General features: G+C 35.1%; 1 protein-coding gene and 1 non-coding gene across 8 annotated transcripts in view; both read left to right on the forward strand.

Annotated features, from left to right (window-relative positions):
* The window catches only part of ATF1 (activating transcription factor 1), a 56755-nt gene that overhangs the window by 37828 nt on the left and 6282 nt on the right, over window positions 1–12645 (forward strand). For all 7 annotated transcript variants that reach the window (XM_031462580.2, XM_031462575.2, XM_031462576.2 and 4 more), the window contains 4 exons: window positions 911–1011; window positions 9368–9498; window positions 11790–11972; window positions 12058–12217. In XM_031462580.2, the coding sequence (XP_031318440.1) occupies window positions 911–1011; window positions 9368–9498; window positions 11790–11972; window positions 12058–12217 (575 nt within the window). The remainder of the gene's footprint in view (window positions 1–910; window positions 1012–9367; window positions 9499–11789; window positions 11973–12057; window positions 12218–12645) is intronic.
* On the forward strand, window positions 10753–10825 carry TRNAA-UGC (transfer RNA alanine (anticodon UGC)). The gene has a single exon. It is a non-coding gene; the product is annotated as a tRNA-Ala (tRNA).

Raw genomic sequence — 12645 nt, forward strand, 5'->3', positions numbered from 1 at the left:
ATTATTAATAATAGTTAACAGTGTGTGCTTGCCATGTGCCATGCACTAAGTGCTTTTACATGTATTAACTCATTTAACTGTGAAATGAGGTAAAGCTAATTATTATAGATTTTTAAGTTGCATATGTTTATACCTGCCCTCGCCAATGACCCCCACTTTGCTAAATAAATCTAACGGTTGTTCTCAGTCCTTGTTTTGCTTTCACCTGCAAAGCAGCATTTGACATGGTTGATCGTTCTTTTCTCCTCAATACACTGTCTGCTTTAGTTTTTCCAAGGACATCTCACTAATTTGGTTTTCCTCCTGCCTCACTGATAGCTTGTTCTTGGTCTTATTTGCTGGTTCTCCCCCTTCCCAACCTCTTAATGCTAGAGTGTTCCTGGATTTTGTCCTATATTTATCCCTTTATCAAGCTCATTCAGTCTTGTGGCTTTAAGGACTATCTAAAGAGCTGTGACTTCCAGTTTGTATGTCTAGCCCAGACCTCTTCCCTGATGTGAAAGCCGGCATAGTCAGCAATATCATCAATAACATTATCTGATAGATAATAGTTGGATATATAATATCGTTTCAAAGTTATCATGTGCAAAATCCAAATCAGACAGCAATAATGATATTTTTTAAAAAAGAGCCTGATCTTTACAACTCTAGTCAAGTAGTACTGGTTTATTTTGGGGATAGACTTTCTTTTTAGTTCTGAGCCTGCTGTATTAAATGTTCCTTTAATTAGTTTGGGCTCCTGAAACGAACTTTCTCCTTTTCCCTCAATTTCTTTCTTTTAGACCTTAGACTTAATGACAAGTGAATTTGAGTGGCAGAAGACAGATCACTTTTTGTGAAAGTAAAAACTAAATTTAATTCTGTTTCTGCCTTTTTGGTTCACCATAGTAAAACCAGTTCTGTTTTTCAGGTGTCATCTTTATCAGAAAGTGAGGAGTCTCAGGACTCATCCGACAGCATAGGCTCCTCACAGAAAGCCCACGGGATCCTAGCACGGCGCCCATCTTACAGGTGAGTACTTGTATCAAACTGAGTTTGAATGGTTCTGTGCAAAGCCAATTATATAGAGAAGGAGCATGTGTTTGTATAGGAAGGGAAGTGTTAAGAGATTTGAGCCAGATTATGAAGGGCCCAAGTTGCTGTGCTGAAGAGGAATTTAGACTTATCTTCTGGCAAAGTATTAGATTTCCATATTTACTGTTAGATAACTTTAATAGTAGTATGAAATTAGGACTGCAGACTTTAAGAATTGAACTACTTTGTGTTCCTTTTCTTAGCTTCCTAGTTCTGGGCCTTTGTCTCTCCCTTGTATGTGGGTCCCTTTACTAAAACACATTCTTCAGGCCTCATTTCCTCCTGGAAGCCTTCTCTGTTTATTTTCTCTTCACCCCCCCAACACCAGGTTAGGTCTTTCTTCTGCGGCATCTTTTTTACTGACTGCTATTATAGTACTTACCTCATCCTGTTGGAATCATGGGCCACATGCCCTTAAATAATTTTTTGGGGTGTGATCCTAGGGCCTAGCAAAATGACTATATGAGAGCAGATGTTCAATAGTTACTTGCCGAATGAGTGGAAAGCTGGAAGTAGTAGAGATAATTCACAGAAAGCTTTTGAAATAACCTGCGTGATTTCATATAGATAGTGGGATCTCTTGGGTGTAGGTGGATTTGAGACACTTCTGTGGTGGAATTCACTAAACCTGGTGACTAGATAGTAGAAGGAAAGGGAGACAGAAAAGGATGAAATGCTGTCTTTGAAACATAAACAAACGCAGTAAGGTTTTGGCTGTTATGAGAGAATTTTGTATACAGTATAGTCTTTCCTGCCTGACAGAATAAGTAGGAAAGACTTCATAAAAGACGTGGTTTGGTTCATTACAGATCTGATAAATTTTGTGAGCGAGGAGCAGGGAGGGGTTTTGTAAGGCAGGAAAAGAGCTGCTTAGGCTGAAGGAACAGTGTAATAAAAGGTAGAGTATATGATATGAAAGAGGGTAGCCTGTTCTGGGAGTTGGGAACTTTAAGGTGCAGGGAGAAAGAGGAGGTTTAGCAAGAAAAGGTAAATAGGAGCCAGATTACATAGAACCTTGTTACCGTGCTAAGGAATTGGGACTCTACTGAATAAAGTTAATGAGCAGACAAAATTTTGTCTGTGAATTTGGGGGGGGGGGTGAAAAATAAGCACCACCAAATGAGCTTATAATCTGAAACTATGAAAAGCTGAATGAAGTAATCCATTATTAGCAAGAAGCAGCAGATACAATGAACAGAATTAAACCTCTAAAGAACTTTAGATAATAAAATTGCTAGGGAGTGTAAGTATAATTAAAGTTGTTAAAGACATAAGGAATCAAAACCCTTGTACTAGAATAAAAGGCTGGGAGATTTAAAAAAATAACTGGGTCAAACTTCTGGAAATGAAAAATATAATTGCTGAAGTCTATTGAGGAATTTAAAATAAATTATATAGCAGAATAGATATAACTAGAAGGTACAGCTCTGAGTAAATTACCTAGAATGGAGCACAGAAAGATTAAGAGACAGAGAAGATAGAATGGGAAGGTCCAACACACAAGGTGCATCTAATAATACTTGCAAAAGGAAAAAATGGAGAATACTTTCAGTTTCTTTTCTCTCTAGGAGAGAAAAGGTAATGACTAAATTTCCAAGACATGAATTTCTCAGCCTTAGAAAGTGAGGTCTCACACAAGATAAGTCATAAAACTACATCTGGATATATCTTACGAAGCAAAACTGGAGGGCTGCAAAGATAAAAAGATCTTTAAAGCTTCCAAAGACAAATTACCTCAAAAGGACTGACTGTTAGGCTGACAACAGACTTTTCAACAGTAGTATTAGAAGACAGTAGACTAAAATCTTTAAATGCCAAGAGAAAGTAACATATACTCACCTGAACAGTCACTCAGAAATAATGGTGAAATTAAAGTCATTTCAGACTGATTTCAGAAATTACTAAAGGGTATATGTCAGGAAGAAAGAAATGAAACCAAATGGAAGGAGCGTGAATATAATAAAGAATGGTGAACGAAGACATTCATTTAAGTTACCATTGACTTTTTAGAACAATACTAATAATAGTTAATTTGGGTACTTTAAAAGCAAAATGGAAAGAAACAGACCAGGCAGAAACATGTAAGACAAGAATGGTCTACTGGAATCTTTTGTTAATTACCTTTAGACTTACCTTAGACTATTAGAAGTAATCACCAAAAGAATACAGATTAAAAGTTTAATTTCCAAATAGTAGAGCTCTTCCAGCACAGAACAGAGTTAGCTCCTGGATTAAATACTTGTTAATACATTGTGTATTTATAGGACATAATAGAAATGTTTTGTCACCCTACCCCTATAAACATAAAACCATATACATACAAATACACGAGCTGAACCCAGAATGGGAAGGAGAAGCAAGCATGAAAACCAAGGTACACCAATTACTTTAGGTCTACTGCAGGAGGAGACAGTGAACCTGAGCTTTCTGAATTAAGCTAGGATTACTAGAGGAGGCTAGAACATCTGAAACAAAGCCTCTGCAAGTTAAGCTTTCTGAATTACCACAGATAAGATTAACCAAATAAGAATTCACGGTCAGAAACCATCAAACATACAAGGAAGTAAACCACCGTATGTGAGAATCAGCAGAAACAATATAAAATCAACTCAATAAATGGAGAAAAAGTATTTGGTTAAATTCAGCACCCACTCATAAAATTTTTAGCAAATAAGGAATAAATGTGAGCTTTCCTAGACTTTGGGAAATGAATTATACATAGGACAGATCATAGTTCACGTTCCAAACTGGCTACTACATGGTGCACACATGCACCGAATCTGAACAGCACTGCAGTCTTTGAAAACTGAATTTACATTAGAATCACAACCCACAGAAGGCTGGTCAGAACTTATGGCTTTGACAGAACCAGGTTGATAGCCTGCTAAAACAAAAATTCTCCATAGGATTTAAACAAGAGTAATTTCATAATATTGAAAATGTCCAAAATTACTTGGCATACAGAGAACCTGGAAGAATCCTGTAAGGGAAAAGACTACCAGCAGATGCCATCTCCTAGGTGACTCGTATGTCGGAATTATGTGACAAAGACTTTAAAGGAGCTATTACTAAAATGTTCTAACAAGTATTCTATCGAAATCAGTGGAAAGGTAGGAACTCTTAGCAAAAAACAGAAGATATAAGGAGAACCAAATAGAAGTTTTAAAGCTGAGAAATACAGTAGTAGAAATAAAACCTCACTCGATGGATTCAATAGGATAACAGAGGTAAGGAATAAGTCAGCTTCAGAGATAGTTCAGTGGAGATTATCTGGTGTGAAGAGTAGAGATCGGAAAAATTAACTAGTTCTCAGGGACCCGTGAGACAATACCAAAAGATTTAACATTTGTGTCATTTGCGTCGTAAGAGACGAAAAAGTATGCTGCAGAAAAAATACCTGAAGAAAAAATGGCTGAAATGTTCCCAAATTTGGTGAAACTACAGATTCATAAAGCTCAGCAAACCTTAAACAGGATAAACACAAAGAAATCCCTGCCCAAACATATCATAATCAAACTGCTGAAAATTAAAGATAAAAATCTTGAGAGCAGCCAGAGAAAAATGATATATTTTTAAATAATAAAAATGATATATATTTTAAATAATAAAAGGGAATGATATGAATGACTATAAATTTCTTATCAAAAAAATGTAGAGTGTAGAAGGAAATGAAATAGTTCTTGCTATCAATCCAGAAGTCTGTGTCTGGTGAAAATAACCCTCAGAAATGAGGTGAAATAAATATCCTCAGATAAAGGAAAACTAAGAGAAGTCATTGACAGCAGACTTCCTCTAAAATAACTGCTAAGAAAGTTCTTAAAATGGAAAGAAACTTGGAAGGTTAGGAATGAAGAAATAGCAACAGCAAGATCTGGGCAAATTAATGGACTACTCTTCTACTGAATTCTTTACAATATGTCTGATGGTTGAAAAAATACGTCTGATGGGGTTTTCAGTGTATGCAATATATAAGACAATTACACTAAATCTGTCTCCCCTCCTTATGTTGTGTTGCTAATGTTTCTGAGGGTCACTTTAAGTGGTAAAATTGTGAATCTCAGTAGACTAGGCATCTATATTGTAACACCTAGAGCAACTTACTAAGAAACTATACAGAGATTTAGTCAAGTACACAACAGATAAATTTAAATGGAGTTTTGAAAGAATCTTCAAATACCCAAAATAATGCAGAATTTTTTTTAAAAAAAGCAAATAATAAAATTATAGCTCAGCCAATATCAATAATTATATTTAAGAAGGCATGGCTTAAACTCACTAATTAAAAGACAGATAATAAAACTACAGACCAATATTCCTTGTGAATATAGACACAAAAATCCTCAGCAAAATATTAGCAAACTGAATCCAACAACATATAGAAAGTATTTATACACCATAATTGAGTAGCATTTACCCTAAGAATGCAAAATTGGTTTAACATCTGAAAATCAATGTGTAATACGTTGTATTTATATACTAAAAACAAAAAAGTATGATCATCTCAACAGACACACAGAAAAGCATTTGATGAAATCCATACCCTTCCATGATAAAAAGGCTCTTCATAAAATAGAAGAGAGCTTCCTTGACCTGATAAAGCGCATCTACAAAAGACCATAGCTAACAGACTTAATGGGGAAAGACTGTTTTCTCCCCGAAGATCAGGCACAAGACAAGGCTGTGGATGTCTGCTCTCACTACTTCTACTTCACATTTTACTCAGGCAATTAGGCCAGAAAATGAAATTAAAAGTCATCCATATTGTAAAGGGAGAAATTTAAAAAACTGCAGAAGACAATGATCTCATATATAGAAAAATCCCAAAGAATCTAATAAAATAGAACTAATAGACAAGTTCAGCAGGGTTAGCAGGATATAAAATCAGTTGTACTTCTGTACACTAGCAATAAATCCAAAAATGAAATTAAGAACAATTCCACTTAAGATAAAAATATTCCTTTTATAAATTCAAATTATATTAGGTATAAATGTAACAGAAGCATAATACCTGTATATTGAAAACAAAATCTTGTTGAGAGAAATTTTAAAAGATTAAATGAAAAGATATCACATGTTCATCAATTGGAGACTAAATATTGTTAAGACAACCCAATTTTAAAAATGAGGAAAAGATTTGAATAAACATTTCTCCAAAGAAGATGCACAAATGAGAAAAATGTTCATCATCACAAAAATGTCATTCATCATTAGGTAAGTGCAAATCAAAATTATGGGAAATCACTTCAAACCCAGTACAATGCCTGAAAAAAAATACAGAAGCATTGGTAAGGATGTAGAAGAATTAGAGCCCTTGTACCTTGCTGTTGAGAATGTGAAGTGCGACAGTGGCTGTGGAAATAGTCTGGTCGGTCTTCAAAATACTGAACATATTTACCTTATGAATGTAGATATACACTACTTCTACTGCTATATATATATATATATATATATATATATATATATATATATATATATATATATACCCAAGAGAAATTAAAACATAATCAGAAGAAAACTAAAGTAGCTTTTTTAATATACAAAATAGACTTCAGAGCAAAAGAAATTATCAGAGACAAACAGAGGTCAGTTTACCAAGAAGATATAACAATCCTAAATGTGTATGCACCTAACAACAGAGCTGCAAAATACATGTATCAAAACTAACAACTGAAAAGCAAACTAAACTTTTATCTATAACTAAATTCAGTTATAGTTGAAGATTTGTGTACACCTACCTCAGTATCCAACAGAACTTGTAGCCAGAAAATCGGCAAGATTATAGAAGAACTGAACAATACCATCAACTAATTGAATCTGATCAACATTTTTAGAACACTTCACCCACGTGCACAAAGAATATCTACTAATAAAAACCACATCCTGGGTCATAACAAACCTTAACAAATTTAGAAGAACTGAAATTATGCAAAGTTCTCTAATCATACTTGCATTAGATTAGAAACCAGTAACAGAAAGATAACAGGAAAATCTTCAAATACATGGAAATTAACACTTAAAAATAACCCATAGACCAAACAGAAAATCTTAAGGGAAATCAGAAAACATTGTGAACTGAATGAAAATACAAAATATTAAAATCTGTGGGCTGTAACAATGGGAAATAGTAGTCCGTGGGAAATAGAGGAAAACTTACAGCATTAAACAACTGCTTATATTATAAAAGAAGGAAAGTATCAAATCAATAACCTAAGCTTCTACTTTAAGCAGGATAAAACAGAGATTAAGAGCAGAAACCAGTGAACTTGAGAAAATTAATAGGGATAATATAACTGAAAGCTGGTTCTTTGGGGGAAATCAATAAAATTGATAATCCTGTGGCAGGTGACTGTTCAGTCAAGAGGCATTGATGGCATGGACTAGGGTACAGCAGTGGAGGTGATGAGGGTAGGTAAGATTCTGGATATATTTTTAAGACAGAAAGGGGGATTTGCTTATGCATTGGGTAAGGGTTGTAAGAAAGAAAAGGTGACTCCAAAATTTATGGAGAAATAAGAGTTGATATTTACTGCCGTGGGTAAGACTGTCGGGGTAGAAGGATCTCAGATACTAGATTTGGATGTATTAAGTTTGAGGTGCCTATTGAATCAAAGTATTCAATACACAATTGGAAATAGGAGTTGGAATTCAGGAAAGATGCTGAGGAAATCTCATTTGAGGGATCACCAGTATACACAGGGTATTCAAGCCCATGGGACAGATGAGATCACCAGAAAGAATATAGATAGGAAGTTCAAAAGACTGCTCTCTGAAATTCTCCAAGGTTGAGTCAGGAGGATGAGGAAGAATGCAAAACAATGGCAAATAATATCTTTAAATGCTAAGTAGTAAAAATAAATATATATGGGAATGATAAACAGCAATTTAGATAATGATACTCTTTGGAGAGAAGAGCAGGGAAAGGAAGTGGTGGTGACATTTTGCTGTATTTATAACTTAATTCCTATTAAAAATAAGATATCTGAAACAAATGTGGCAAAATATTAGCATCTATTGATTCTTGGTCTGTGGTACATAGGTGTTTGTATTTTTTGTACTTCTCTTTATGCTCAAAATATTTCATAACTTAAAATTGAAAAAGAAATCAGCACAGCATTCCACAGTCCCCTGCTAGGCTGGCTGTATAAAGACCATGCAGGCAGCTTGTTAAATGAATTCTAGAGCTCTGTCCTGATCACTCAGTCATTAGGGGTACCAGATGGGAATCTGGATTCAATAAACCTCTCCAGATGATCCTGATAGTGTGGGTTAAGGAACCACTGACTATTCTACAGATGGCTAATGCAGAGTCCTGTAGGACCGCCACCTCCCTTGTTCTCTGTGTGGAACTTCTGGTAATTCATCTACATTTGTGTTGGCTCTTGGTGGGAAGACTGTCAGAGTAGAGACCAAGATGGAGAAGGATCTTCAACATGTGATAGAACAACAACTGAAGGAACTAGAATTATTTGGCCTCCAATAAAGAAGACCTGTAGCAGTTGTCAAATATTGCAAAGTAGGGCATGGATACAGAATTAGGGTTAAGCTTAACTTTCTCTAGCTTCATGAGGGTGGAATTAGCTTTGAGTGTAAATAAGGAAGAGCTGTAACCATCCAGTAATTGAATAGTTTGTATTTTGGAAGTTGTGGATCCCTTATTCCTGGAAGTAGAGGTGTTAGGAATGTTAGGGAATTCTGCTTGGGCTGGAAGTTCAGCATAGACTACATGGAAGATCCCTTTTAATGCTAAGGGTGTTCTGTTTTTTTGTTTTTTTTTTTTCCTTTTGTGATTCTTTTTTGTTGTTGTTTTCATGCAAGTATTGCAGGCTTTCTGATTTTTCTACAATAAATATGGAATTCTTGAGTAAACATTTTTTCTTTTCCCAGAAACAAATAATGCTCCCTCCACCCCCAATTGTGTTTTAGAAGACCTTTTTTTCAGCAAGGAATCTTCTTTCTTTCCCTTATTCTTGCCATGAGTCCCTTTTTTCAAGTCTGAGGGATCTCTATGGAATCAAATTTACTTTTTGTTAAAATAAGCAATTTATCACTGATAATCTGCATTTTTATAGTAGTATTTCTAGTCTCTATTTCTTTCTGAGAACTGTGGGGCTTTTGTCCACTATAGAGTTGAAGGTTAAAAAAATAAATTTGATCTTTTTAAATGATGGTCACTGACACTATTTAGAAAATGAATAGGAAAAAAATGAATAGGAGAGGTTGGAAAAGGTTTAGCAATTCCTTTGTAAAGCGTCCTCATTACCAACATTAATAATAATAGTTCTGTTTTTCACAGAAAAATTTTGAAAGATCTGTCTTCTGAAGATACACGGGGCAGAAAAGGAGACGGAGAAAACCCTGCAGTTTCTTCGGTCACTTCTATGTCTGTTCCAACTCCCATCTATCAGACTAGCACCGGACAGTACAGTACGTATAGGAAAACATTTCCCACAGGATGGACACTTCTGTGTGAAGAAGGGATGTGTAGACTGTGAAACTTCAATACTGATGATTATTAAAGGATAACATTTTGAACCAGAAATAATGCACAAAGTGCTTTTTCAGCATTATCTCATTAACTCCTTACAACAACTTTGTGAGGTGCAGTTACCAATTTATGAGGGAACTGAGGCTTAAAGAGTTAGATAATGTCCCTAAAGTCACACAGCTTATAAGTGATACACAGCTTGTAAATGATATACTTACTTTGGAGTTTAAGTCTATAATATGAGTTCTGAAAAATGCATGGAGTTATCTAATCACCACCATAATCAAAATATAATTCCATCACCCCAAGAAATTCACTTGTGCTGTTAATTTGTAGACAGTCTCTCTCTCTGCACCTAACCCCTATTCTTCAAGTCTGGCTCTTGCCACAAAATATGTGTCCCATCTGACCACTTCTCACCACCTGTAGTCATCATTGCCACCATCTTGGTTTACACTGTTACCTGACTTACTGCAGTAGGCATCCGGTTGGTCATCTTGCTTCCATTATTGCTCTAATCGTTTTCCACATTGCAGCCAAAGCAATTTATTTAAAATGTCAATTAGCTCACACCACTCTTGCTCAGAATCTTCTAGTGACTTTCTGTCATATTTAGAGTAAGTCCTACAAGGCATTACATTCAGAATCTGGCTTTGCCTATCACTCTGATCTCATCTCCTGCCACTTGGTGGCATTCTGGCCACACAGACTGAGTAAATACAGTAATCAAGTAAATACACATGTTAAGCAAGTACAGGAAGATATGTTGCAAAAATAAAAACAATTCTGTATTGACATATATTTAACATCAAAAGATGTGTATCTATAATGTGTGTAGATATACATAATTTGATAATTATATATTAGCCTATAAGAGCAGAGCAAAAGATTAGGAAGGCTGAGCACCAAAAATAATGGTTACCTCAGGAGGGCGTGGAGGGTGGCCATTGGAATTAATAGGGATAATGAGACTTACTTTTTATTTTATATATGTATAATAAGGAGGGAAGGAGATTGAAAGTAATTGCTAGTATTAAGTTTAAAACAAATACCTGCATCTAAAAAACTTTAATGTCTTTACTTCTAAAGTCATGTAAGGTAAAGTATATGGGAATATTTGTTTTGTGGTATTTGGGAAAGGATAATTAGAAACTGGTGAAGAAAAAATGTTCACTTAAAATACACACACTGTGGGAAGGTATAGCTCAGTGGTAGAGCGCATGCTTTGCATGCATGAGGTCCTGGGTTCAATCCCCAGTACCTCCATCAAACTAACTAACTAAATAAAACTAATTACCTCCCCCCTAAAACAAACAAACCAAACACACACAGAGATGAGTATATTTTGGTAGCCAAAGCCAAAAAAAAGTTGCATAATTTTAATCTGAAAAGAGGGTATAGAAATGAGCCATTCGATTCTGAAGGGGATTTATCACATGGTAATCACACAATGCTAAAGTGTTTTCTATTTGGTCATGCTTTATGGGTGTTTCATTTAAGGTTTGAGGGGAAAGCATTAATTAAGTAAAATTCAGTGAAAAATGCTTGTGGGAAGCTTTGTAATGTGATCTGTATAGAGGCTTTCTGATGACTTTATTGGTGCTTCTCACTAGGAGTGACTGAATAAATTACATTTTAAAAAATTACTTAAGTAAATAACAATGCTTAACAGTGGTCATCTTTAGAGAGTGGAGTTAAGGAAGAATATGAAGATTTATTTTATTATGTAACCTTTTATCCTTTTTGAAATTATTTCCATAGGTACACTTTTCTAGTCACAAATATTTTAAGTTACAATCTTTTTTAATGCTTTTGAATAAAAATTACAAACTATGTTAATATTTCCTTCTACTTATTTTTCCTTTAAAAGTTAGTCATCGGCAGTGCCTTCTGCTGATGCCTCAGAACTGCTGTGACATCAGCAGTTAGCATGGAGTGCTCTATAGAGCCCTAGATGTGTTTTGACCAGTTATATTGTACAGTTTGAGACTGAATTAAGATTAAAGCACCTAAAATATATAATTTTATGAAGAAATGCCATTTTATTTCCATTTATTATAAATAAATGCCATTTATTTCTTTTATATAGCTCACCCAAACTAGTCAATAGTTATCAAGTGGAAATGCATTTAAACCTGTTTTGATAAGTAGCATTTGGTTTTTTTGCCAATTCTTTGTAATTAGTGTGTTGTATAGCCTTACATTAGCTATGTTCTCTCTTTGGTTAAAGTTGCCATTGCCCCAAATGGAGCCTTACAGCTGGCCAGTCCAGGCACAGATGGAGTACAGGGGCTTCAGACACTAACCATGACAAATTCAGGCAGTACTCAGCAAGGTACAACAATTCTCCAGTATGCACAGACCTCTGATGGACAGCAAATTCTCGTGCCCAGCAACCAGGTGGTTGTACAAAGTAAGTATGCTTAAGTATCTATGGACAGCATCCCAAAGTACTTTCAAAGACACTTATGAATTAACTCATTCTTCTGATCATGCAGCTGCATCAGGAGATATGCAGACATACCAGATCCGTACCACACCTTCAGCTACTTCGCTACCACAAACAGTGGTAATGACTTCTCCCGTGACCCTTACATCTCAGACAACTAAGACAGATGACCCCCAATTGAAAAGAGAAATAAGATTGATGAAAAACAGGTAGGTAGTAAAATTATACTGTCAGAATGGGTAATGTTTTTATAAATCTCAAAACATAACCAGATGTTAACTGGAATTGTATGTTAGACATAAGGAGAGGGGTTTACATCAGCTTTATTTTAACTGAGTATTAGGTTATGTCTGGTTCATTTCTGGTGGATCGGTGAGTCCCACTGCACAATGTCTTTATTTAATACATGATCTAGAATCTAGAGTTCTTTGATTTTTATCGTGTCCTTTGAATAGCAAAGTTTAGCCAAACTTTTCAAACAATGTATTTTGTTTCTGCTGGGCTGACAAAGTTAAATAAAAATAATAATTTAATTTGCTGCTTGCTGTTGACAAGAGCAAGAAGAGGAAGAATTAGCAAGATTCTGCATAATACCTAATATACCTGCTGATACAGAAATGCTTTTAAAAATGAATTT

Source organism: Camelus dromedarius, chromosome 11, assembly GCF_036321535.1.
Source record: "Camelus dromedarius isolate mCamDro1 chromosome 11, mCamDro1.pat, whole genome shotgun sequence".
Lineage (NCBI taxonomy): Eukaryota > Metazoa > Chordata > Mammalia > Artiodactyla > Camelidae > Camelus > Camelus dromedarius.